The sequence below is a fragment of the Aythya ferina genome, assembly GCF_964211825.1.
Source record: "Aythya ferina genome assembly, chromosome: 2".
Classification (NCBI taxonomy): domain Eukaryota; kingdom Metazoa; phylum Chordata; class Aves; order Anseriformes; family Anatidae; genus Aythya; species Aythya ferina.
This window is the reverse complement of record NC_140297.1, coordinates 23,059,057-23,086,407: the sequence shown is the minus strand read 5'-3', so window position 1 is coordinate 23,086,407 and position 27,351 is coordinate 23,059,057. Positions and strand designations below refer to the sequence as shown.

The window sequence follows — 27,351 nt, the reverse complement described above, 5'->3', positions numbered from 1 at the left end:
ACCCAGGGATGGTGACTCGACCACTCCCCTGGGCAGCCCCTTCCAATGCCTAATGACCCTTTCAGTAAAGAAGTTCTTCCTAACATCCAGCCTACACCTCCCCTGGTGCAACTTTAGCCCATTCCCCCTCGTCCTGTCACCAGGCACGTGGGAAAATAGACCAACCCCCACCTCGCTACAGCCTCCTTTAAGGTATCTGTAGAGTGCGATAAGGTCACCCCTGAGCCTCCTCTTCTCCAGACCGAACAATCCCAGCTCCCTCAGCTGCTCCTCATAAGACTTGTTCTCCAGATCCCTCACCAGCTTTGTTGCCCTTCCCTGGACTCACTGGAGCCCCTCAATATCCTTCTTGTAGCCAGGGGCCCAGAACTGAACATAGTACTTGGGTGCGGCCTCACCAGAGCCAAGTACAGGGGCACAATGGCTTCCTTAGTCCTGCTGGCCACGCCGTTTCTTGTACGAGCCAGGATGCTGTTGGCCTTCTTGGCCACCTGAGCACACTGCTGGCTCATATTCAGTCGACTAGCCACCAGTACTCCCAGGTGCTTCTCTGCCAGGCAGTTTTCTAACCACTCAGATGGCTTTTCCAACCATCTTCAAACTTCCAGATCTAGAGGAACGCTTTGGCTGCAGCCTAAAAGCCACGTGCACGTAAGCTGCCGCAAGCCAGCCAACCTTCTTCCCATGACCTGCCTGGAAACAGCAATGTACGCACGTAACCAAATTAAAGCCAAAACTTGCAGCCCAGTCCTTGACCTGAATAGTGAGTGAGGATCCGGAGCCTGGCATTTATGCGTGATAGCTTCTACGCAGCCGAAGTAAATACACCCCAGGTGCCCTGAGCTGGAGGACCACGATGGTGGGAATGATCAACTCCCAACCGACCCTAAACGTGTGCGGGATTTGCTGCTCCACCTGGATCTATACAAGTCCGTGGGACCGGGTGGGATTCATCCCAGGGTGCTTAAGGAGCTGGCTGACGCCATCGCGGGACCTCTCTAAATTATTTTTCAATGATCTTGTGAATCTGGAGAGGTCCCAGTGGACTGGAAGCTGGCAAATGTCGTACCAATTTTCAAGAAGGGCAAGAAAATAGACTGTGGCAACTACAGGCCTGTCAGTCTCACATCAGCACCTGGTAAAATTCTGGAGAAGATAATCCTTGAAGTTCTTGAAGCGCACCTGGGGGACAATGCAGTCATTGGTCCCAGCCAACATGGGTTCATGAGGGGTAGGTCCTGCCTAACAAATCTGAATTCCTTTTATGATAAGATCAACCATCTAGTTGATCAAGGGAAACCAGCTGACGTGATCTTTTTGGACTTGAGCAAAGCTTTTGACACGGTTTCCCGTGGGATCCTACTGGACAAAATGTCCAGCATACAACTTAACAAACACATCATACGGTGGGTGAGCAATTGGCTGACAGGCAGGGCTCAAGGGCTTGTGGTAAATGGGGCCACATCAGGCTGGCGCATGGTCACTAGTGAGGTCCCTCAAGGCTCCATTTTAGGGCCGGTCCTCTTCAATGTTTTTATAAACGATTTAGATGTAGGACTAGAAGGTGTTTTGAGCAAATTTGCTGATGGCACCAAACTTGGAGGAGTTGTAGACTCAGATGAGGGTGGAAAGGCCTTGCAGAGAGATGTGGGCAGATTGGAGAGCTGGGCGATCACCAACCGCATGAAGATTAACAAGAGCAAGTGCCGGGTCCTGCACCTGGGACAGGGCAACCGTACGTGGCTATACGTACTGACTGGGTGACGAGATGCTGGAGAGCAGCCCCACAGAGAGGGATCTGGGAGCGGTGGTTGACAGCAAGCTGAACATGAGCCAGCAGTGTGCCCTGGCAGCCAGGAGGGCCAACCATATCCTGGGGTGCATCAAGCACGGCATTGCTGGTCAATCGAGGGAAGTGATTGTCCCGCTCTACTCTGCGCTGGTGCGGCCTCACTTCGAGTACTGCATGAAGTTCTGGGCACCACAGTACAAGAAGGACATTAAACTGCTGGAGAGTGTCAAGAGGAGGGCGACGAAGATGGTGAAGGGCCTAGAGGGGAAGCTGTATGAGGAGCGGCTGAGGTCACTGGGCCCCTTCAGCCTGGGGAAGGGGAGCCTGAGGGGGGACCTCATTGCAGCGTACAACTTCCTCGCGCAGGGGAGTGCAGAGGCAGGTGCTGACCTATTCTCCGTAATCACCAGTGATAGGACCCACGGGAACGGTGTTAAGCTGAGGCAGGGAAAGTTTAGGCTTGATGTCAGCAAGAGGTTCTTAACCGAGAGGAGGGTGGTCACACACTGGAACAGGCTCCCCAGGGAACTAGTCACTGCACCAAGCCTGTCTGAATTTAAGAAGCGATTGGACTGTGCACTTAGTCACGTGGTCTAAACTTTTGGGTAGACCTGTGCGGTGCCAGGAGTTGGACTTGATGATCCTTATGGGTCCCTTCCAGCTCAGGATATTCTATGATTCTATAAATAGTGTAGTCAGAGGTCATGGGGCTAGATTTAGAAAAGTCCTGCATAAGGAAGGGATCTCAGAGAAGAAAATGTAAATAACATTAATATCAAGAAAAGGAATTCTGATTGCTAAATTCTCCATCTGTCATGACTAGACAGATGAAAATCTATGATGGCAAGTTTGCCTTTAAGGTCATTTTCTTTTTTATTCATTTCTTTTATTTATTTGTTTTTTTTTTTTTTTTTTTTTTTAACAGGCTCCGTACTAATTTTGCTCACAGAATGACTAAGAGAAATATGACCCTTGTGCACCTTTTGTAGTTAATTCATTAGGTCAACTGTAACCACTAAGCCCCTTGTCAGGTTATTTCTACTAGTGATAAGGAGCAATAGAGCTTAAAACTTTGAAGCCAGGTAGATGAGCTTATTCCACAAGGTCTCTTGGCTCCACCCTTGTTAAGTGAAACCTGCCAGGTGTGGGTCATTTGACCTTTGCTATATAGGAAGCCTGAGGACTTGTGGGGGAATTGCCTCCCTAGGAGAGACTGAGGCTTGGGTAGCCTAGGGTGTTTTTCTTTTCTCTTGTGGTGAATTGGGCTCAGTGTTCCCTACTAGGCTGCTTTTCCTACTAGGCTGCTTTTCCTTCATGTTTTCTGCCCTCTCTGTGAAATAGAGACTCTATGAGCTACTTACTTTGGTGGTGCCTTCTTCAGAAAAACCCTGGTGGCACTATTTCACTGCGAAGCACTTTGGAAGTGACACGAGTTCAGAAGACAGCAGGTAAGTGTTCCTGGGCTCTGTGGTTGTTACTGTTGAGGAGTTTGAGTACTTCCTTCACCTTGTCTGTTTTCTGTGACATTACTTAGGTGGATTCTAAGCTCCCTTCCAAGCACTGGAGGGGAAAAAAAAAAAAGGCCTCAGAAGCCCAGGTGCACACAGGTCAGCCTGACGTTGAAGAAGGTTCTTAAGTATTTGGAAGATTGAAAAACAGGCTGTGTGAAAAAGGTGCCTTAATGTGAATGCAGATTTTGCCTTGTGGGTAAGTAGAATCAGGTTGGGATGGATACTGGTGGAAAGATCGCTACTTTGACTAAGTGGAAATCGTGAGAATGTGCTGTTGTTCATAAAAGAAATACTGTTTTCACAATATGCAGGTCAAAAGCAGTATGAAGAAAGTCTGTCATCTTCCCTTCAGGCCTGGGTCTCATCTGGGGACAGCTTCCTGAAGAGGTCCAGCAACTGGAAGAGAATGGATCTTCCTGCCATGCTATGAAACAGAGTCTGAGCAATCAGAGGTAAGTGACTTTCTGTGCAACAAAGACTGGAGGCGTGGAATGGCGGTGCTGTTTGTTTGCTCAGGGCTTGTTGGAGCTGTGCCAGGGGGAACAATGGCAAGGCCAGGGGATAAGGCAGTGGCCCAGATGAAGTGCATCTACACCAATGCACGCAGCATGGGTAACAAACAGGAGGAGCTGGAAGCCATCGTGCAGCAGGCAGGCTACAACTTGGTTGCCATCACGGAGATGTGGCGGGACCACTTTCATGACTGGAGTGCTGCAATGACTGGCTATAAGCTGTTCAGAAGGGACAGGCAGCACAGAAGGGGTGGTGGTGTGGCTCTCTATATTAGAGAATCTTTCAATGTTGTGGAACTCAAGGCTGGGAATGACAAGGTCGAGTCCCTTTGGGTTAGGATCGGCAGGAAGGCCAACAAGGCTAGTGTCCTGGTCGGGGTCTGTTATAGACCGCCGAACCAGGATGAGGAGACGGATGAGGAGGTCTACAGGCAGCTGACAGAAGTTGCGAAATCGTCGGCGCTTGTTCTCGTGGGGGACTTCAACTTCCCTGACATATCCTGGGAGCACAACACAGGCCTGAGAAAGCAGTCTAGGAGGTTTCTGGAGAGCGTGGAAGATAGCTTCCTGACGCAGCTGGTTAGTGAGCCTACCAGGGGTGGTGCCCCGCTAGACCTTCTCTTCACAAACAGAGAAGGACTGGTGGGAGATGTGGTGGTTGGAAGCTGTCTTGGGCAGAGTGACCATGAAATGGTGGAGTTCACTATTCTTGGCGAGGCCAGGAAGGGGACCAGTAAAACCGCTGTATTGGACTTTCGGAGGGCTGACTTTGAGCTGCTCAGGACACTAGTTGGTGGAGTCCCTTGGGAGGCAGTTCTGAAGGGCAGAGGGGTCCAGGAAGGCTGGGCGCTCTTCAAGAGGGAAGTCTTAATGGCGCAGGAACGGTCTGTCCCCACGTGCCCAGACGAGCTGGCGGGGAAGAAGACCAGCCTGGCTGAACAGAGAATTGTGGCTTGAGCTTAGGAGAAAAAAAGAGGGTTTATAATCTTTGGAAAAGTGGGCAGGCCACTAGGGAGGACTATAAGGATGTAGCGAGGCTGTGCAGGGACAAAATTAGGAAGGCCAAAGCTCATCTGGAGCTCAATCTGGCTACTGCTGTTAAAGACAACAAAAAATCTTTTTACAAATAATTCATCGCAAAACGGAGGACTAAGGAGAATCTCCATCCTTTACTGGATGCGGGGGGAAACCTTGTTACAAAAGATGAGGAAAAGGCAGAGGTGCTCAATGCCTTCTTTGCCTCAGTCTTTAGTGGCAATACCAATTGTTCTCTGGATACTCAGTACCCTGAGCTGGTGGAAGGGGATGGGGAGCAGGATGTGGCCCTCACTATCCACGAAGAACTGGTTGGTGACCTGCTACGGCACTTGGATGTGTGCAAGTCGATGGGGCCGGATGGGATCCACCCAAGGGTACTGAGAGAACTGGCAGAGGAGCTGGCCAAGCCGCTTTCCATCATTTATCAGCAGTCCTGGCTATCGGGGGAGGTCCCAGTTGACTGGCGGCTAGTAAACGTGACGCCCATCTACAAGAAGGGCCGGAGGGCAGACCCGGGGAACTATAGGCCTGTCAGTTTGACCTCAGTGCCAGGGAAGCTCATGGAGCAGATTGTCTTGAGAGTCATCACGTGGCACTTGCAGGGCAAGCAGGTGATCAGGCCCAGTCAGCATGGGTTTATGAAAGGTAGATGAGGGAAAGGCTGTGGATGTGGTCTACCTTGACTTCAGCAAGGCTTTTGACACCGTCTCCCACAGCATTCTCCTCAAGAAACTGGCTGCTCTTGGCTTGGACTGGCGCACGCTTCGTTGGGTTAGAAAGTGGCTGGCTAGCCGGGCCCAAAGAGTCACGGTAAATGGAGTCAAATCCAGTTGGAGGCCGGTCACTAGTGGCGTCCCCCAGGGCTCGGTGCTGAGGCCTGTCCTCTTTAATATCTTCATTGATGATCTGGATGAGGGCATTGAGTGCACCCTCAGTAAGTTTGCAGAGGACACCAAGTTAGGTGCATGTGTTGATCTGCTTGAGGGTAGGAAAGCTCTGCAGGAGGATCTGGATAGGCTGCACCGATGGGCTGAGGTCAACTGCATGAAGTTCAGCAAGGCCAAGTGCTGGGTCGTGCACCTGGGGCGCAATAACCCCAAGCAGAGCTACAGGCTGGGAGAGGAATGGTTGGAAAGCTGCCAGGCAGAGAAGGACCTGGGAGTATTGGTTGATAGTCGGCTGAATATGAGCCAGCAGTGTGCTCAGGTGGCCAAGAAGGCCAATGGCATCCTGGCTTGTATCAGAAGCAGTGTGGCCTGCAGGGCTGGGGAAGTGATCGTCCCCATGTACTCAGCTCTGGTGAGGCCGCACCTCGAGTACTGTGTTCAGTTTTGGGCCCCTGGCTACAAGAAGGACATCGAGGTGCTTGAGCGAGTCCAGAGAAGGGCGACAAAGCTGGTGAGGGGCTTGGAGAACAAGGCCTATTAGGAGCGGCTGACGGAGCTGGGCTTGTTCAGCCTGGTGAAAAGGAGGCTCAGGGGTGACCTTATCGCTCTCTACAGGTACCTTAAAGGAGGCTGTAGCGAGATGGGGGTTGGTCTGTTCTCCCATGTGCCTGGCGACAGGACAAGGGGGAATGGGCTAAAGTTGTGCCAGGGTCAGTTTAGGTCAGATATTAGGAAGAACTTTTTTACTGGAAGGAATGTTAGGCATTGGAATGGGCTGGAAGTGGTGGAGTCACCATCCCTGGATGTCTTTAAAAGACGCTTAGATGTAGAGCTCAGCAATATGGTTTAGTGGAGGACTTGTTAGTGTTAGGTCAGAGGTTGGACTAGGTGATCTTGGAGGTCTCTTCCAACCTAGATCATTCCATGATTCTTTTATTTGGGACCAGGTTTAGATCTTGACTTTGAAGAGAAATCTACAGCATCATCAAAAAGAAGTGTTTGACATAACGATGCGTTCTGTGACATGCATGATGTATATGCACAAAAGATAAAAACCATGGAGCTTGTGGCCTTTATGGCCATGTCAAAAATCACAGACAGGTGACTTAAAAGCAACCTGCCATCAGCATGGGTGATTCTCTGGTGAACTCCTCCAGTGCTCTCCAAATGACTTTGCAGATAATGGCACGATAGGGATGACTATTTTCGCCCTGAACCAAATGAGTCACCCACCGGGGTGCCCACCAGGTGGAGGGGAGGGAAAGGGAAGCCCTGAGGCAGTGCCATGCCCGCCCACCCGACTGCGGATGTACCACCGGGAACGGAGGGGCGTGTTGGGGGTCTCCCTCAGCTCCCAACAGCACCCCCTTGCGCTGCCCCGCTGCCAGGAGGCAGGCGGCTGCCTCGCAGGGCTGGCAGAGCTTCGAGCCTCCTGTAGGCGGCTCTTCCCGGAGCCCGCGGCCCTACGTGGTTTCCTTCCTCCCCCCGGGCCGGCCCTGTGGTTGCTGTGGGGCGCGGCCAGGCTGGGCGGGGCAGGGGCGAGCAGAAGATGGCGTACCCCGGGCAGCCGGCACCCGGCGGCGGCTTCTACCACGGCGGGGTGAGCGGGGCGGGGGGCTGGGACCGCCAACAAAATGAAGTCACCTCACGGCGTTTCGGTTAAGAACCACTTATGTTAAAGAACAGTCTCCAAGCTGAATGTTAATGCGTGTTTTCTCCCCAGTGCTTTCCCCTGAGGTCTGTCTTGCGCAACTTTTTTTTTTTTTTTGAAGCAGGAAATAAAAGTCAGAGGTGCATTGCTAGTCTTAATCTTCAGGATCGCGTTTTTACTAGTATTAGGCTTTAAAATTTAAGCTTGATGGGATATGTGATACTGCCTCCAGATGAGCGGCTTGTCCCTGTGCAAGGTTTAACCCTGACGTGCTTAAATTGTACTACATGAGTTTACCAATCCCCAGATTGTGTGCTCTCTTTTCTAAAGGAACTGCGTTTTTTTCATTGTCTAGACTTTTTAACGTGCTATGTATATAAAAACACATGTTAAGCCTTAAGTACAGGCAGTACAATTTCTTACACTGAAGCATTAATTTAAAACTAATCATTTTTCTTCTTGATTTGTAAAGTATGGTGGAGCCCCAGGAGGACCAGCGTTCCCTGGACAAGCCCAGGATCCTTTGTATGGTTATTTTGCTGCCGTAGCAGGGCAGGTAAGCCTAAATGTTATTCATTTGTTGGAAATACTTTTCTATAGAGAGAAAATACTTCTCTAACTTCTACATGACATTAGCAGTAGGGAGAGCTCTGTAGTTTCAGGTTTTCAAAAGAAAAAGCTGATTGGTCTCACTTACCTGGCTGCTAGAATGCGTCAGCATGGTTGAAGAGCTAGTTAATATTATTCAAACTGAATAGTTACTGCCTAGCTATATACAACTATAGTATGTACTGTATGGCTGCATGCACGTACAGACTATAGTTCCTGTATAAGCCTATTCAGTAATTGTATATTACAGGAAACGTTGGAACTGAATTGTGGTTTAGCCATTGGTTGGGAAATGCTGTTTCTGGAGAAGGAGGCCAGGAGTGATGGGGAACATCAGCTGTGGAGATCTTTGTAATAAGAGTGGGAAATGCTAACAAGAAGATGCATGATAAAGTGGCTTAATGGATTCACAAATGGAATAGCAGTCTTTATCTGTGCCAATATCAGGGTTTGTTCATAAGAGAGTGATGACTCTTTAAGAGGAAAAGGCATTCACAACTTTTATTTTAGGCCTCTTTTTTTTTTTTCCCTTGTCAGTCTGCACTGCATTTTTTTTATTTTTTTAAATTTCATGGCATAAGTTATTTTGGTGTAATTGTGGATGTTACTAGAAATACGTAATTCCTGAAATGGGTTGCAAAGGTTAGGAGCAAGTGAGTTAAACTTATTGAGCTAGAAGTTCTGTCTTTGTTGGCAGTACAAATAACAAAGCTATTTATTGTGAACATAGGGTGTGTGGAAATCTGAAACTCTGCTCCTGGATCTGATATCCACAGGTGCACGTAACCATAACCTGGAAGTTTAAATCCAGCAGACTAGTGATGTTTAAATTCCCAGGTTAAGACTGTAATTTGGCTTACTGCTTTTTGTTCTCTGTTACTCATTTGAATTAATAATGCATCTTACAGTCTGCGTGTTACTTCTGTAACATTGCTCATGCATACATAAACTGCATGTTTTTTGTAATAAAGGTGAATGCTGGAATAAATGGTGTGTAATGTGATGGGCCTGTCCAGTAAGGCGTAGCCCAATCTAAATCCTGCTGAATGTGTGCTTACAGTTTGCTGCCAGCTCAGATGCTTCTGTATCCGGTGCCACCAGATAATGTGCTAGGTAGAGCCTGTAACTGGTGCTGGAAAAATGAGTAAGCTCCTGTTTTAAAAAGAAAAAGGGTGATAACAGCAAACAGGATGCAGTGCTGTGGAGAATAGGTGACGAGAGCTGGACCTCAGCAAAGCACAGACCACTGCCAGACTACTCATGTGCAGCATGGTCACCAAAAGCTGGTGACCCAGTGAGCTAATGGGTGTGATCAAGTTAGTACTTAAAGTATTTAAGTTAGTACTCTAAATACCTTTTATATGTCAGAGTTGTTCCTTATTTGAGTAAACTGGGCAGCTTTTGAAATGTTAGCCTTGATATCAGCAGAGTCTATTTCAGGGACCAGTGGTTGTCTGGTAAAAAATCCTGCAAGGAGACAGTGAAATCAAACAGATGACTTATCAGTTGTTTTTATAGCCATGCAAGTCTGCAAAAAGCCACATCTCACAGTTTTCTGTAAGAACTTACTTTAGAATTAGTAAAGTTTTTCATCTTGGTTCGCTGCTGTGCAGTTTTTATGTCTAAATAATATATAATATCTCTGAGCTTCCTTTGAAATAGTTTACAACAGAAATTTTGTTTGAGGAATTAATTGCCTTTGTTTATTGAAAAAAATCAGATTTATTAAATGAATTGACTCTATCTTTGTAGGAACTAATAATTTTCTTTTTAATCTGTTTGCAAAGCCTCTGTGCCTTTTATAGTTTCCTTAAGTTCTACCTGAGAAAAATAAATAGAAGGCCAAGGACCTTCACAGTACTGTTAATCGTGATAAAAATAAAAGTCATGCTTTTCTGTCCTGCTTTCTGTTATGAAGTTATACAGATCCTGCCTTTTGATACCAAATCCACAAGGTCTTTAAAGATGCTTGTTTCTTACAATGCATGCCTAATTGAATTTATATTTGAATTTTCTTGTTAGTGTAATTTTTTATTATACCTGTGTGGTTGATGATAGAGTAGATCAGAAGCAATTCTGTTTTTTCACTCCTATTGATGTTAGAATCAAAATGTTGTTGCTCTTTTTCCAGACCTTGTAAAATGTCACTTAGGAGAAAGTAGTGGTTAATATACTATAAATGTTACTTCATTTCTGAAAGTTAGCTGCCCGTGTCATTTTAACCAGGCTGATTAGTAGCATATCTCTGTGCAGTGGCTTTAAAAATCTTAGGAAAATGCTGAGGCAAATAAATTTGCTTTGCATGCAAAGCAACTCTTTATTCCCCATTTTAATGCTTTACCCTAAAGTCGTGTTGTTTTTGCTGTCTGCAGGTGTAGTATGGCATCCTTAAATGAGATCACATTATACTCTAAACTCTCTGTCAACAAATCTTCATGCTGGGTGTGTGAGGAATGTGGCCTGGTGTTGCACTTCCACTTTGGACAGCTCATTGCTTTCCATGACTTAGTTGCTGTTTTATTTGGCTTGAGAAGGATGCTTTGGAAGGGAGTCTCTTTTTAGATTGCACAGATAGGTATCTTTTCAGTGTCTTTTTTTCTTTCCAAATCCTTTGCTTTCTTTTGTTTGTTTTGCTTATTATTACCAAGCAATTTTTTTCTTTAAAGATTTGTAATGGGTTCTAGGTTTCCTATGTAACCATGAGATCATAATAAATCTCTAATTTAAACTGAAAGAAGTAGCCATTAATTTTAGAGGAAATCTGCTGATCCTGTTCATTTTTTGAGATCACCAGATTTGAATGCTAGTGTGTGTTGCAAAAATATCAACTAAAGAAACCTCATTAGAGAGAAGTTATCAAAGGCAGTTTGTCATATAGCATAAAGAGGGGGGTAATCAGTTGTTTCTTGAAAGGGTAAATTAATGCTACTGAAAAGGGAGCAGGTACTGGGAGGAACTAAACTGGGAGAGGGAATGAAAGCAATAGCTGATACATCTTCTGTTATCGAAAGGATGGACAAATAGATGCTGATGAGCTACAGAGATGTCTCACCCAGTCAGGGATTGCAGGAGCGTATAAACGTAAGTTAACAATTTGAACAAACAAACAAAAGCGCTTGAGTGCACTAATTCTTATTCCATCTACTAGAAAATGCTTTTAGTTGTGCTTTCTGCAGTTTCTTCTGTTTGCATGGTTTTCTTTCCATACAGACTACTTTGAAATGTAAATTCTCTGTATTTCTTTGTGGATAGGGTTTCCCTTCTCAACTGCCTTCGTTCCTGCCGCTGAGCTGGGAGTTGCAGAAGTGTTTTGTAATGGAAAGACAATTCTTAAAAGGTGTTTGGTTTGGAAGGTGAACTTGGTTATCGACTAAAACATTCTGTGGCAGAACACCTCTGCCAGGGTGCATAGTGCTTGGTTCATAAAGCAGAGCAAAGTACCTTGCTAAAGTGGTTTCTGTGCTAAAATATAAATGACCACTTTGATTGAAACCCAAAACCTTTATGGATTGATATAAGAGCAAATTAATTTTATATAGAATTTGAAGTGTCTCCACATTGTCTGCTGTCAGTGTTTCTAACAAGTAGTGATTAAAAGCTCTTGCTTGGATCAAAACATAGCATGGCTGTGTACAGTGGAAGAAATCATAATATTTTTAGACATATATAAAAATAAGCAACTGAAAATGTTGCATTTAGATGAACAAAACTGAAAACCATTCTTGTAATATAACATTTTCATTTTTCTAATTTAAACAGCTTTCAACGTTGAGACTTGCAGGCTCATGATATCAATGCTGGATGTATCCTTTATTATGAAATATAAACATTTTTGCATTATGTAAGCAAAGATAAGAGGGTGAAAGTGCTTTGTATTTTCCCTCCAGCCTGTACCCAATACATATTATGATCGGGGACAACAAAATTCCGTTCTTATTCATTTTACAAGATGAAATAATTGTAACAAATCTGTCTGTCAGTGACTGGTCTATTTATAACAAGGGGGGGGGGGGGTCTCTAAGTCTAGGGGACTATTTCCCCACTGCATGTATGAAAAGTCAGATCTGACAGCCCAGAATGGAGGTTTGTTCAAATAGCTCATTGTGCTTTTGAAATTAGACAGCATCATAGATGTCCTAATGAATTAGGCATCTGTACTACGCAGCCTAAATGTATTCTAAGGCCCCCTAAATCCTGTTCCTTCAATTGTCAAATTCAAGTATCTAATGGCATTCAGCCATACAACCTGTGGAAAACGTAGGTACACTGTGCAAGGATGGATGGAATCTTTGGAGTTTGAAAGTTAGGCTCTCATGTTCAAGTGTTTTTTGCTGTTTAAAAAGAAAAAAAAAAAGCTGAAATTAAACTGGAAGGACTGATAGGTCACCTGGAACAAACTGCTATAGATACCAGAGATCTGATATTATTCTAACTTACTATTTTCTTATTTGGCATCTAATTTTATTTCAGATATGTATTTTACCATTAACAGTTGGACTGCAGCAGATAAAAGGGGAATATGTTAATTCAGTTACATTCAGAAAGAGCAAATAGTTTTATCAGGCTTCAATGAGAAGTGTGGATGGATGACATTTGGTTTTGGTCAGTGGTATTACTCTGTCAGTGCTGTGAGATGCTCTAGTTTGCTGTCAGAAGGAGTAGTCAAAATACTGTTAATATTAACTGTCAAAGAAAGAGCTTTTAACTACAGATGATAAAAATACTAATTTCCATTTAACAGAGGACTTTTTTAATTTTGGAAGTCAAGGAAACTTTTTCTTAGCTTTGGAATCAGAGGGATTTGTCTGGCACACTGGGATTTAATGAGTTTAAAGAACTGTGGGCTGTGGTCAATGGCTGGAAGCAACACTTCATGAGTTTTGACAGTGATAGAAGTGGTACAGTGGATCGTGAAGAACTGGAGAAAGCTTTGACAAATATGGGTAAGTCGTGAAACTTCCTTGCATCTGATGCTGATTTCCAACATTCCCCGGTACCAATTATCCTGTAATAACTGACACATGGTATTTCCAATAAAAATGTTGGATTGTGTTAACCTACCTGTCTTCAATACAGCCTTTCTGTTTTCAAATAGGATTTAGATTGAGCCCTCAGGCAGTGACCGCAATCACAAAGCGATACAGCACTCGTGGAAAGATTACATTTGACGATTACATTGCCTGCTGTGTGAAGCTCAGAGCTCTTACTGGTGTGTTGGATTATAGCCTTGTTACTTTCATCTCTGAAATATGTCTTTATTTTATAAAATCTGATTACTCAGGTATCTCAAGTTCAGCTTTAACTTTTATGTAATGCAAAATAGGTTTCTTTCAATGGAATTTACAGGCAGAACTATAACAATTATAAATTGATTATTTTGATCCGCATTGAAAAATGGACTAGTATAAGCTTTATTCCAGAGATTAGGAAAGTTATGTTATCAAAATTGGGAAACTGCATTCACTAGTGGAATGCAAAGCATTGTATATGGTAAATATGAAGATCAGTTAAGTCTTAGAATGAGTTGTTGTGTTCTTTGTGAGTTCTCATTTATGTGGCCTGGGGATTTTTATATTTTTACTTGCCTTTGTTTTGCTCCGCTGTCATTTCCCAGTTTGTTCCATCTTGGAACCTTGAACCTTGTGTTTTGCTTTAGAATAAAATTCAGGAAGGTGAGAAACTTACATAAAATTGTTGATTGTAATATGAGGAGTAGTATAAGCTATGGGCTAGTCTTCTGTTATTACAAACAAGCATTTTCAATTAGGTATTTGACCAAAATGAAATCTAAGTAGAATGCATTTGTAAAAATAGACAGTTTCTTGATTTGTCTTTTAATATTTTTTTCAGAATGTTTTAGAAGAAGGGATGTGTCTCAGCAGGGTTTTGTGAATTTCCAGTATGATGATGTAAGTGAACTTCAATGAATCAGTTAAACTTACGGGGTAAAACTAAGCAAAAACCTAAAACTGAAGATGAACAGCAATAATTTCAGTTTGTGCCTGACTGGCCTATTTAATGGAAAGAGACTGCAATGGTTTGGGGGGGTTGTTTTATTCAGTTCTTCTTTCAGAGTTCAGCTAGGTAAAAGAGTTGGAATTGAGTATTCTATCACCGAGTTTGTACACGTTTGTGTAGATTCCTACAATTTCATTATGCATTTAATACAGATTCCTTACTAGTATGGTTCAAGAAGACCTAAGTCTGTCATTTGCTAACGTCACTTCCTTTGACTTTTAATTTTGTTTTAAGGTTTGGTAGGCATTTTTCCCAGGAAAGGTTGGGGAGAGTGGTGGAATGGACACAGAAATCATACTCAGTCAGGCTTGTGGGTCTTTCCTTCCTGACTGTATCTATGCAAGATGATGAGAACAGTAGATTGAAGTAGTCCTGTGCTGTTGTTGTTCAGGAGATTTTTTTTGGTTTAATTTACGTATGAAAACTAGCAAATAGTTATTTCAAAGCTTTGTTGGTCAAGGACTGAATTTGTTTACAGAAAAAAAGCAGGAGAAAAAAGAAAACTTGTATTCTATTTCTAATAAATGTTTATTCTTCTTTTCAGTTCATACAGTGTGTTATGAGCATCTAAATCAAAAAGGAAGTTGTGGATGATCACAATTACCATTCCAGTTCATGTTTTGCTTTGCCAAATGTTCCCATGATTGTGTATCTCAATATTGGAAATTTTAATATTTTATGAATGTATTGCTTTACACACTTTTTTAGTTTTGATAATGAATATCAAGTAATCATGTACTGTCGTCTTTAACTTTCACCCTGTAATTATTAAAGATTTTTTTCTTAAAGTTGTAAGTCACTATGTATAATAACCACAATTACGGAAATACTAAGTTTTTCTGTAATGTGTTTACTTCTTCCCTATAATTCAATAAAAAAAAAAAGTTCCTGGAGTGAAACTTACAATTTTTTTTGTCTTAATACCATGCAGATGGCAGAAGATAAGACACATTCTTTTGTCTTTGGTAGTGTAGGACAGATGTACAAACTGAAAGCATTAGCATTTGGAATTTTGCTCTTCTCTGTAAGAACGTCAGTAAAATTGAAGTTGCTTGTTTTGACAGCTAGGTATTTTCAAGATGAAGTCTGTGACACCACACATTGAGCGTATGACTGCCTGTTAAAATGTCTTATAGGCAGGGATGAGATAAAACATACCAGAGAACTCTTTCAGCATTGTGCTCTTATATATGGAGCTTTTGTTCTAGTAACTTCTTGGTCTGTTTATGTCCCTATATACAATGTTTTTAAACATATAAGAACTGTACTGTGTCAGTTTATACATTAACTGACCTTTAAACTTTAAGCTATCAGACTTCAGTGACATCAGTTAATGTTTTTTTATCTCCTCATTAAACCCTAACACCTACCCTTCCTGCCTTTATATGCCAACTAATGTACAAGGGTCAAAACCCTTCCCACCTGCCTATGATGGAGTTTGTTTTCGTTATAACAGCCCACAGGGTGACAGGTTCTAGATTTGTGACTGAACAATGGTGACAGCACACCAGTGGTTTAGCAGTTGCACAGCTTCAGGCTCTTCTCTTTCTCACTCCATCACCCCAGTAAGTAGGCTGGGGGTTAGCAAAAGGCTGGGAAGGGGCACAACCAGGAGCGCTGCCCCAGACTGAGGGATATTCCATGCCATGTAACATCATCTTTGGCAATAAACTATGATAAGTCTCTCTGAAGTACCTGTTGCTTGGAGAGTTGCTGGGTCTTGATCTGATGGAGGGAACTGGTGAATTGGTGAGTGACTGCTCCCTCCTTTTTTCCCATTCATTTATTAAACTGACCTGCAAGGATTTGTTTTTCCTTTTACAATTCTCTCCCCCATTCTGTTAGGGCTGGGGCAGGCAGGCAGTGAGCTAGAAGCTGGCACGTGCTTAGCTGCTGGCTGGGGTCACCCCTACCACAGGCCTGAAACTACTCATGAAAGAAAACAGCCAATAATGAATACAACATATTTCTTGTAGATAAATGTTATTTATTAATTAGTCTGGGATACCCAGAAAATTCACTATACGTACGAAGTTACGCCATAAAATATGAGAATGAATGATTAAATAATATGTGGGATCAAAATGCACCTACACATAAAAGCTTGGCTTGAAAAATGCATTTAGCTGAACCGCACCATACAAAAATGGTGCAGTTTGTTAAAACAGCTATTGCATAAACAGACGGGTTATTTGCTTTTGAAAAGTACCAAGTTGAGATGTGGTTTTGTGGTTTTATTTGTTGTTTTTCAGGGAAGGGGAGGGTGGTATTTTGTGTGTGGTTTTGATGGAGGGTGGTGGTGCTAATACGACACCTCTCTAGAGCAATGAGGGAAGAGGACCAGTAACGACTCCAAGTATTCTTCCTCACTTTATTTATTCCCAGGTTGAACTGATAGTTCATAGGCTACTGGACTGCAAAATGGTGCAAGAACAATGTGAACAAACAGGGTCATCTTCATGGATCATGATATAAACACAAAACAGAAACCTGTAAAATGAAGAGCTCCAGAACCAGGAAGAAATTCCGGTTAACCAAAGAAAACATTGCCTTTATTCCTCATGAGCATTTCAAAAACCCAGTGTGCCCACACAGACTGACAGAATAAGATCTTTCACTTTTAGATTCAGACTAAAATAATCAATAAGGTTACTAAGAAGTGACCTCAGTATTTGCTGTCATCTAACTAAAAAAAAAAAAGCAACTACGTAAAAGTTACTTTCCCATTAATGTAGTTTCAGTAAGCAGTCTGAAGATTTAAGTTACCTGCTTTAGAGAGACACATCTATAACTCAGAATTAAGGTTCTTCTCTTTCCCAGATGGCATCGTGGGAAGGATACTTTTATGATACTAAATGGGGTGACTGTTATTGATCCTAATGAAAGCAATTGGGAGTGATTTAAAATGTAAATAGTTTTTTCTAGGTTGCTTTCACACATGCGTACCTAAGGAACAGTAATCTTAGATTTGTGTTGAGAACAGTGGGACATTAAGGCAAAGATCAGGAGGCTCACAGGATCAGTATCAAAACTGTAGTTTGAAAAACAGCATCTCCATTTTATTATTAGCCAATAGCCTTTTTTTCCTCACGCATTCAGGTTTTGTTTTGTTTTTTTTTTTTACTTGGAGAGAACTTTAACACAGGGTATAGATGTGCTAAATGTAAGAACTTAAGTATAAGAAGAAGAAGAAACACCACAGTCCTTTTCATTGAAAGTCACTTTACTGGTGTTACAATATGTTAGTAACATTGAAAACCACAGGCATTTGTATTAAATACTCTCAGAGAAGTGGATACTGTGATGCTGTTATTAAAAGTGAGCAGGAATTTGGAACCAAATTACAATGATCTTATTTTATAAAAAGCAACATTTTTTTTTAGCTACATGAAAGCCAGATTCATTCACTTCAACAGCCCAATGCCTGTAATGTTGATGACAAAAATATCACACTCAAAGCTCAAAAGCTGTAAATTGCAACGCTTCATTTTGGTGTTTGTCAAAATCATGTTTCTATTACATCATGTACAATTTTTTAAGGATTTTAATTAGCGAAGACTACAATATGACGTAGATTGGTTGGTTTTGCAAACATTAGCCCAGCCCCAGTGGTGAAACACAATTCTCCTTGCCTCTGAATGTTTTACCAGTAAGGGCTAGTGTGAGTGAAAAAATAGCTTTTTCTTACAGCAATGCCCAAGAGAAACATTAGCACAAAATGAAGCTGGCAGAGCCAATCCATATATACCACCCCCAAAGCTTTGCTGAAAGAACATCATACTGTAAATAGTGTTTTCTCCAGCAGATTAAAAATTCTGTAATGCTTTGCTATTCTGAAAAAAATAATTTGCTTTTATGCAACAATAAAAATAAGTACTGTATTCTATATAAAACACTACCTATTGTAATACATCTTTACTCTTAAGAAAAGAAAAATCAGGTTATATATTCACAGTTTGAATATGTTCTGGACTGTATTTCCAAGCATAAAATATTTAGATACTCTACACAGGCAGTGAGCAGGAGTCCTTGTACCAATATTCAAAATAAATCAGCATTTACTGTTATACAGAGCCTTACAATATTGCATGATTAGCTGCTAGCACCACTATACTTACATGGTCAGTCAGGCCTATATACAGAATTCCTAATTTGGTTGTAAAAATAGACTCTCCATGCTAAAGTTAGAATATATAAGGTCTTAAGGCCTCAAGTTAAGATTTTTTTTTAACCAAAACTTTTTTTTTTTTTTTTTTATTAGAGGATATGTAAACATAAAAAAAGAAAAAAAAAAAAAAGAAAAAAAAACTTGTTGCTTGGACACTGTATGCTCCTGTAATTAAAAATAGTGTGACGCCTCTGCTTCTCCCTTTAGAGAAAGTTTCTTTTTAATTGCTCTGCACTTCTTTTCACCAATCTTCCTCATCTCATGCTGAGTTATATTGCAGTTATGGCCCATCTATGTAACCAAAGTTTTCAAACAATTTAGAGCTGGCTTAGCTAAAGTATTTTTAAATGGTTATAGGCTGGATTTTAGAGAACTAAAAATGCCAGCCCCAGCCAGGTGAGTCAATTTGAAAGTGAGGGACAGAGTTTCTTAAGTGTGAGCAACTGAACACGTTTCTGTGTTCTGAAGTTACTTTCACTGCTCGTTTTGGTTACTTGTCTGAGATAACATATTTGTGTTGATTATTGTAGTGCATTCCTAATCGGTTGCAGGAAACTGCTCTGGAATGACAACACACCACCTGCTGGCTGTAGGAGCTACTGTTTCCAAAGCTTTTACATCAGCATCCATACCTGAGGTACCGAAATATTTTTCATAAGCCAACTTGGAAAATATTTGGGTCGAAGGAGTTTTTAGTGTCAATGGTAGACACTTCATTTCCTGTTTCAGGTGAAGTCACACTTAGAAGTCCTATCTATACTGCAACTGTATCTACACAATCAGCTTCACTGTCTTCCTCTTTTTCTTGCTCTATTATAGCTCCATGATAGCTATTTACATATAGGAACTTCACCCCACCATGCAGTCACGGGATGACAAGCTGTACAAACGTGCCATTTATTTATATTTGTCTTCGGGAAATTTGATTGAAATCAAATCCCCTATTGCTGTTTAATGCTGTATGGTTTGGAAGCCAGGCAAATAGTGGGGTCAGACTGGCATCAGAGAACAGAATGCTCAAGCTCTTAAAAATGAGGTAAATCAACTTTACATTGTGGTTGATAAAGTTACACAGTCTACTAATGATATGGATGTTCAGATGACTTAGAGGAAGAAGTGGATACTTTTGAGAGTTGGAGGAAGAAAATTAGCATGTAGCATGAATTTTAGGTTCACAGTGATAGAATAGATTTATACTTCCAAAATGCTAGAGGATGAGAAAGACACCAGATGACAGCCACCAAATGGTTTTACCAGTGCAAATTGCAAATGAGGCATGAGGATCTTTCACCTATACTGTAGCAAGAGCAAAAGATATAATAGCACTGGAAAGACCTTATCTTGTGTGGAAAGGCAACTCACATGGCAACTTTTTGATCTTTTTGATCTTTTTGATCTTAGTCAATCAACATGAGGCTGCTAGGGGGTGTAATTATCATTCATGGGCTTGCTTTTCAGTAGGAGAAAAAGGGGGATGGAAAAGAAGGGAACAGCAGCTTGCTCAGTTTTACACTGGAATTTGGTAAGTTTGGCTACAACAGTTCTGCATGGGATCTGATGACAGAGCAAGTGCTAAGAGCTAACCTATTATCCCACAGAATTAGGGACTCTCATTACTGTGTCACGTTGTGTCCTGATGTATTCTCTTCTCACATGCCAAGAGTCTTTATCATGTTGCGAGTGTCCATGATACTAATGAAACAAATATAAATTTGGTCTGAATTTGTAGTACGTGCATGCCTGTCTATGTACCTACTCATAGCCCTGGTTTTGAAAACAGTTGTCACATTGATGTTGACCCCTCAATTCATTTAAAACCAGCAACAGTGATTCAGGTAAGAGGACTTAAGCACACTAGCTACTGACATAATTTCTTTCTCTTTTTACTTCAGGTTATAGCCCAAAGGTCCAGTTGTTCATTAGCATAATCAAAATTATCTAGTGAGTACATCAGCTTAGCAGGGTCAACATCATAAATCAAGAACAAAACTCATAAACCATTTGGAAGTGGCTGTCTTCAAAGATACATGTCACACAAAATTATATGTAAATTATCAGTCCTAACTATTTCGGGTATAATGCCTGAGTATGTTCATCAAAAGGCAATAGCATGGATTAATCAAATTCTTAACAAATCCATAACTAGCTTTTTAGTTATTAAATTGCAGCATCACTGTGTAGCCTTATTATTTGGACACGGTCTATAACTTTCAGTCTCCATCAGTTAGTGATATTTTGTTTTAAATTATACAAAGATCTTCTCCCACATGTTAAAATATGTAACGCTAAGTATAGCTCATCCTGCTGGTTGTATGTTCTTATGGACAAATACTTGTAATGTATTAGACATTACACACCACCACCACCCGCTTCAACAGGTTTCTACAGCATAGCTGGCAAAAAACTAGTTAATTTAACTAAAAGAAAAATAAAAGTTTGTCTGAATGAGTCAAAATGACTGAGTTATCTTATTGACAATACGAGTGCTCTATTGTAGACTGGATGAGGTATTATGCGGCAATTTATATTGCTATTGCCAGTGTAACCAACTACTATGGATAAAAATATACGCAGTCTTCAAGGTTACAAATCTGGCAGCTTTCGACACACTGCATTTTAAACCACAGAAATGCAAGCAAGCAACTTCTTCTTTGACCTCCAATGGCTTTAGAGGCTCTCACAGCCCAGTTTCCTGAGCTGAACCTGAAAACAGTTCAGGTTTTGTGCCATGACAAGATCTCCAAGCTACAAACTTGATGCAAAATTCTCTGCTGAAGAATTTTGCAAAAATGAAAGGTTTGCGATGTTCTCACTGTAGACCATCAAAGAGAAAGTCAATGTTTATTTAACTTAAACTTAGAGCTCATAACTAGACTTCCAGTCACGACATAGCCCCAAATGTGAAGGTGACTGTTAAAGTTACGCTACAGACACAACTGTATCATCATATGCTATGAATGAGTTATACCAAAACGTGAGAAGCTGTAAGTACATAGTACATTGAAAATACAGTCAGGAGAGCCATTTGTTTTCAAAACAATAAGCTATGAACATTACACAAACAGCCAATATGGTACATCCAGTTCTGTTTGCCAAATCTTGCTGCTTCTTGATAAGGCAAAATGGAAAGGGAAGAGTAAAGGGTGGTAAACATGAAATACGCACAGAAATCTAACAGGATTATTCAAAATTACATGCTAGTTTGTAACCGAACAAAATATCATAAAAGGCACATGACGAAGAGTCCAGATACTAGAGACAAGATTCTAACGTGGAAGGGGAAAACAGCTTCCAGGTAACAGAGTAACACAAGAGCTGTGAGGCTAGCATAATTTCCTAATTAGGGTGAACTTGAGGGTCCCACTCAAAGTCCAGCAAAATCAATAAAAGACTTCTATTGATTTCAAGGGATTATGGCTCAGGCCCTAATTTCATGAGCTATACACTACCAACTACCTTTAATCCAGTTACCTACACTCAAAGTAAATCTTTGCAAAAAATATTCTTCTGTGCTGCCAACTATTTACTCTTCACAAAAGTGCAGAATCTCATTTCCTAAAGCAATTACAAGTGACTGGCTCCTTCCAGCTGTTCTGTATTGTACTTGTACTCACTCTTATTTGACTTTCTCCAAAATACTTACCAGAACCTGTCTACTGTGAAGGAAATCATTTGAACTCCAAGGTCAATATTTTGTTATAATCCAACACACAGCCTAATCATAAAATATAGTGTTTCTAAAAATCTTACATACTTTATAGCTGCTGACATTTCTTAATTTAATCTTACATATACGTGACTTTATTGACTTACTTAAAAGTTAAAAAAATATATTAAAAGGCTGAAAGTGTTGGGTTCACTTTTTAAAGGAAATACATGAAAGAGGTAGAAGATTCAGAAACACCGCAGATGTTCCCATCACAATGATATCTAATTGATCATTCAGTCATTGGGCTAGGTATTCAACTGCACCACACAGAATCATGTGTGTTATTCTGTAATGGCACTACCTGAAGCTAAGAATTTGTCATTTTTGGAGAGCTGGAGAATTATAAATTGAATTGATATGGTCCAGTTTTCTTATTGAATGAAAATTTCCAGTCAGAGGACCACATTTCCTTCTACAACACCCTTTAAAAGTCTCAGGTACTGGAAATCTCACCATCCATTTATTCAGGAGACCAATATCTCCATGGTAAAGGTGTTATTTTTTTGTTTGTTTGTTTGTTTGTTTGTTTGTTTTATAGGCTAAACTCACTTGTACTCAGTTCATGGCCCCAAAAATTTGTAAAGGGGACTTCAGGGGCAGCAAGCAGAGCATCCTAGCACATGGTAAAGGAGATTCCAGAAACAAATAAAAAGACAGCAATGAAACTGGCCACTTGCCCAGCATTGTTATTATCTAGTGCAGTGAAATTGTTAGGCTTCTCATAAGATACACTTTGCCATCCACAACAGCATCTGAAATGCTCTGTCAGAAATACGCAGCAAGTCTCACCGTAAGGACTCCACATCACCACATCCTGAATTGACTACGTCGAAGTGTTCCCAAATTTTCAGGAGGTTTGTACTGCACATTAGTTTAAGACTCTGTCTCTGTTGTCTAGAAGATCATTCTTGATTGCACCGGTGTGAGAATACTCTGGTCATCTCACTGGACAGCATATGTTGGCTGGTTCCCCTTACGATGACTTAAGACAAAGTGCCACAGTACTGATTTCTGTGTTCCACCATGTAATTGAGATTGTCGGTTACTTAGAAGATAGTATAGATTTTGGTCAAACACCAGTTTCTGAGAGACATGGTTTTACAGTACTGTACTTTCTGTATTTCCACAGTTGTCTGCTCATAATATTAGAAAAATTGAAGTGTGATGATGTTAGTCATGACTGTTTCTTTAGGCATTTGGCAAAATACACTTATGTATAACAGCTATTTTTGACATTATCAAATGTTTACATATATACAATCTGTATACTGAGATTATAAACACATAAGGTAAAAAAAAAAAAAAAAAAGATATAATCCTTGTTTGTTTGTTTGATGTTTAGGTTCAAAGAGTTGCCTTTCAAAGCTTGAAATCCTGTCACACACAAAAAAAAAATCCTATATTTCTTACTCCTGCATGCTAATTGCTACTACGGTATGTTGTTTATCCCTTACATGTGGAAAGTAAAGAACACAAGGTTCATGCACACAGCGTACAAGTTTACATTGGTCGGGTTCTCCTGAACACGCGTTCCCAAGCCTGGTCTGGTCTGACTCGGAACTGCATTAAACCCGAGAAAAACCTCTCTTGGGTGGGACTTGCAACCTGACTGCAGCTGGGATGCTAGGTAAGTGTTTCTCTCATCATGCGGAACAGCCTTGATATGTCCAGTCTAATACTCCCCTGTTAATTGTTATAATTTTGGTTGTTCTTTACATCAAATCCATAAAATTCTGGTTGACCAAAAAAAAAAAAAAAAGAAAAGAGAAAAAAAAAAAAGACCACTTTTTCCCTTCCAAATGAGAGAAGGTTCCCATTGTGATCACGGGCATCTGTGTTGATCTTTCCCCATGTCTGAAGAGCAGATGAATGTGCAAGGACTCAGCGATGCTGAGTTTCTATAAAATCTGAAGTAAACAGTTCTTGACGTCACCCCAGGAAAACGGTGCAGCTAAATGGAAGTCTCCCATAGCTGGAGAGGGGAAAAGGGAACACAAACACATGTTAGACACTGAGATAAAGCAGACTGCTGCCCAAAAAGTGCAAATTTGTTTGGGGAACTACATCTCCATTGCCTGGGTCACCAAGGCTGTGCTTGTTGGTCTCTCCTACCTCTGGTGCACTGTTCAGGCCAGAAGCAGGCAGCCCTGGCCATTTTAGCACAGCTTGCAGTCAGCAGAGTAATGCTCCACAGGAGCAGACAGTTTGAAGGAAATATATCGGTGTTACATCAGATTTCTACTAGCAAGCTTTTACCTCAGTTACAGTAATTAATATTAGTGTAGAGATTATTTCCCACTGTCTTCTGCCTAAACCTGCACAGGACATCTTTGATCTTTGCTGTGGGTTCCAGCAGTGCTCCGCTTCTTTATTCTTGCACAAAAGGGTGGAAAACAGTGCTGGGAATCGCACCTACTTCAGCAACATGAACTAAAGCTATCACAAGTATAACACCTAAAGTAAATTTTAGGGGGAAAGCAGGTTGCTTGTTCAAATGCCTGCTGTGCCTGAGTTGACACAAAGGAAGCAATGAATAGCATCACCTTCTAGCAGTGGCTGAAAATCTCATTCCAGAGGTTTATCCCCACCCTGGGGAACCCCAGGGCTTGATGCAAGCCCTTCATATCCTCCTAAACTGCAGATCATTCGCCTTTCTATAATGCTGGTAAGCAGCTTTCCCCCAGCCCAGATGCGCACCTCTGAATGCTTTAGATCCCTGGAAGGGGTAAGAGAGGAGAGCCAGGCTGCTCTGGGGCTGCCCGTCCTCCTCCACAGCCCAAAGGCTGCCCAGGCATGCTTCCAGTTTGAAAAAGTAGTGAGATCTGGGCTTCAGATGGGAGAGTAACCCAAATCTTCAAACACAGCCACTGAGGCTGCTCTGACCTGTGCCAGAGGCTCAGCCTGTAGTAGCTTCCAGAGCTATGGATACGAAGTTAATGTTACTCAAAAGTCTGCTACACTTCCCATTTGCAAAACTACCAGTAAATAACATCACCGACAAACATGCACAGAGAATAATAGGGACACATACCCTGGCACTTTGCCTGTTGGCTTTTTTCTCCTCATCGGGAAGTGGTGGCATTGGGTAAGGGTATTTTCTGCTGGAAGCAATAGACCCAGTGGATGAAGATGGAGACTTTGCAGGAGACAGTGTCCTGAGGTGTTGAAACACACAAAATAAATGTCATGTCTTCAGGTCCCAGCACTGCAACAGCAACTGCCATTACTCTGAAGCGTGGTTCAGAACCAAGTATTATTAGCTCAATATTGGGGGGATAAAGTTGTTTGGTCAGTAGTCTAATAATTTCATGACTATAAATAAAGGTATTTATAGCTTTCAGGAACACTGGAGGAAAAAAATAAAATTTCCTACTTATTAGAATTGTATTCTATTATAAAAATGATTTCTTAAACTGATTTATATGGTATTGTAATTAACATTTTTTAAATTAACAAAACAAATCTTTAATTGAGTAAATACAGGACTAAGAGATAGACATGACATTATCAAGCCTAAATAGAAACAGTAATAGTATAAAAACAAGCTGAACAGTGTCTTCTGCCAGTGGATGGAAAAATGGCAATTATCAGTGTCTTTATTATATATATATATCTTACACATCTCCTATGTTGATAAAAACATAGCAAATAAATTTATTATCTTATAACGACACATTAATTTACACATATGCATGCACTCGGAGGCCAAACTGTTAGTTGTGAAGGAACAAAGGCATATACAAAGTGCTAATAACAAATTATTCAACATGCAAGCATCATACAGTGCATATTGTTCCAGCCAAAGAAAGAGTCTGATGAGAATATACAAAAATGGACTGATTAGTCAATGGCAATCAGCATTTCTGTACAAGGTGAGTAGAGTAAGCAGGAGCAAGTAAATGTTTGAATCACATGAAAGGTGTTCTTTTCAAGTCAATAAGGCACCAGCACATTATTGACTGAAATTTTATACCCAAGAAAAACTCTTGTATGCTTCTGTTTTGAGATTCTGCACTTTTCCCACTTGAGAGGTTCCTATCAGGCTCTAGTTCTGGGCAGAATAAAAGGGGGAAAAAAGTAGAAAGTGTACCCTGGCCTTTTTGTCTTTTTGTTCTCCATTGCAGACTGGGGGCATTCTCCTAAGGAGGCCTCCCTCTGGTGCAGGCACATCACCCAGAGCTTCCCTGAGCACTGTAACCTATTTTCTGAGCTTAATGTGTCCCTGAAGATGGAAGTTGTGCCTCAGACTCTACACAGGTCCTCCAGCCCCTTCAAACGGCAAGGGCTTGTGTGTTGAGCAGCTGTAGGCCTGGTGACGAGCACCATTAGCAACACCATGGATACCAACGAGCCACAGGGCCCAGGCCTGACAGCCAGCCTCACACCTCTCACTCAGGGATTTGCAGGATCAGCTCCTTCTGTCTAGAGAAGATTACTAACAGGTCAGGGATTCTTTAGTGTCTGGAAATGTTTTGTGTATCTATTATTTGAGTGAAAATCATTTACTTTTAAATAATTATTCTTTTACTTTGGACTAGTGCTTCATTTTCTTGTGTCTGCAGCTCCCCACAACAGCACACTCATGTCTCCCATACAAACAATGACTGATGGTAGCCACGAGCAACACGGTGTCAATGGAAATCACATGGTGACAGCTCTCCAACCTGGCTTATGATGCTCTAGTTCCTCATGCTGTAGCCTCTAAGTTCAACAGCACTTAAAAAATTGGGGTCAGTGAGTTATCCAAACATTGAAAAGTACATCTTCAGCACGTGCACTTTGATTACCTATTAGGATGAACTGGACATACGTGAACATTTTCAGGAAGAAAATTTTAAACAGGTACTGCAGTGTAAAACAAGGCATTCGTATGTCCAGCATCACAGATTTGGGCACCAAAATGCACAAGCAAAAAAAGAAAAAAAAAAAATTTACTTTTTAAAAGAAAAGCAGAGAAAGGTTCTCAGCAGTGCCCTGCTCAGTGCTCTGCTCTTCACTTCCCCTACAAGTCCTCTTATCTGGGCCCAAATTTGGACAGATAAGGATCACTAAACAAATATTAATGGATATAGAATCAATAATAATAATAATAATAATAATAATAAGGAGAGGAGGAAGGGGGAAAGACAAGGATAGTAGATTTTACAGATTATTAGTAATCTGATTATTCATGAACTTTGCCCAACAGCTGCAGTAGAATTTAAAATCTTGAAGGGTAAATTTATAACAATTAGAAGCAAAGAACCAAGGGTGTTAGATCTGGCTTGGTAATCCCTATGAGAAAGCTGTTTATTTATGCAGGTACCATGGTTGCCTCCTGCACACCACTGGCTCTTCCCACAGGTTATTTTTGGCACTGCAAGAGAAGGCTGTGGTGAGAGGGAAAGCCATGGCCAATCTACCTGGCCATCAACCTTAGCAGGTGATGCTGGAAGGAGCAATATCCTCCCAAGAAT

General features: G+C 41.4%; 2 protein-coding genes across 7 annotated transcripts in view; one reads left to right on the top strand and one right to left on the bottom strand.

The window, feature by feature from the left end:
- Positions 1-3,619: 3,619 nt before the first annotated feature.
- Positions 3,620-14,921, top strand: SRI (sorcin). 4 transcript variants are annotated; one of them, XM_084508045.1, is made up of 8 exons: positions 3,625-3,755; positions 7,864-7,947; positions 11,012-11,081; positions 11,760-11,803; positions 12,796-12,943; positions 13,096-13,209; positions 13,851-13,909; positions 14,563-14,921. In XM_084508045.1, exons 4-8 carry the CDS (start codon positions 11,786-11,788, stop codon positions 14,587-14,589), a joined length of 366 nt encoding a protein of 121 aa, XP_084364171.1. In that variant the 5' UTR covers positions 3,625-3,755; positions 7,864-7,947; positions 11,012-11,081; positions 11,760-11,785; the 3' UTR covers positions 14,590-14,921. The 4 variants fall into 4 exon arrangements, with proteins under 4 accessions (XP_084364173.1, XP_084364171.1, XP_084364170.1 ...); XM_084508044.1 differs by lacking the exon at positions 3,625-3,755 and adding an exon at positions 7,201-7,340; XM_084508047.1 differs by lacking the exon at positions 11,012-11,081 and having other exon boundaries at positions 3,620-3,755.
- Positions 14,922-23,194: 8,273 nt separating this feature from the next.
- Positions 23,195-27,351, bottom strand: part of ADAM22 (ADAM metallopeptidase domain 22) — a 135,042-nt gene continuing 130,885 nt past the window's right edge. For 2 of the 3 annotated variants that reach the window (XM_084508041.1, XM_084508042.1), the window contains exons 31-32: positions 24,927-25,050; positions 23,196-23,867 (exon numbers count right to left, since the gene is read on the bottom strand). In XM_084508041.1, the coding sequence (XP_084364167.1) occupies positions 23,847-23,867; positions 24,927-25,050 (145 nt within the window). In that variant the 3' untranslated portion in view covers positions 23,196-23,846. Of the gene's footprint in view, positions 23,868-24,926; positions 25,051-27,351 lie in introns of all 3 variants that reach the window. The other variant, XM_084508040.1, reaches the window with a different exon arrangement.

Bases quoted from the DNA above. Each gene is read 5' to 3' on its own strand.
- SRI (XM_084508044.1), top strand. From the start codon at position 7,290: ATGGCGTACCCCGGGCAGCCGGCACCCGGCGGCGGCTTCTACCACGGC. The intron at 11,082-11,759 runs GTAAGTTAACAA...TAATTTAAACAG, and splicing joins GATTGCAGGAGCGTATAAAC to CTTTCAACGTTGAGACTTGC. The intron at 12,944-13,095 runs GTAAGTCGTGAA...GTTTTCAAATAG, and splicing joins GAAAGCTTTGACAAATATGG to GATTTAGATTGAGCCCTCAG.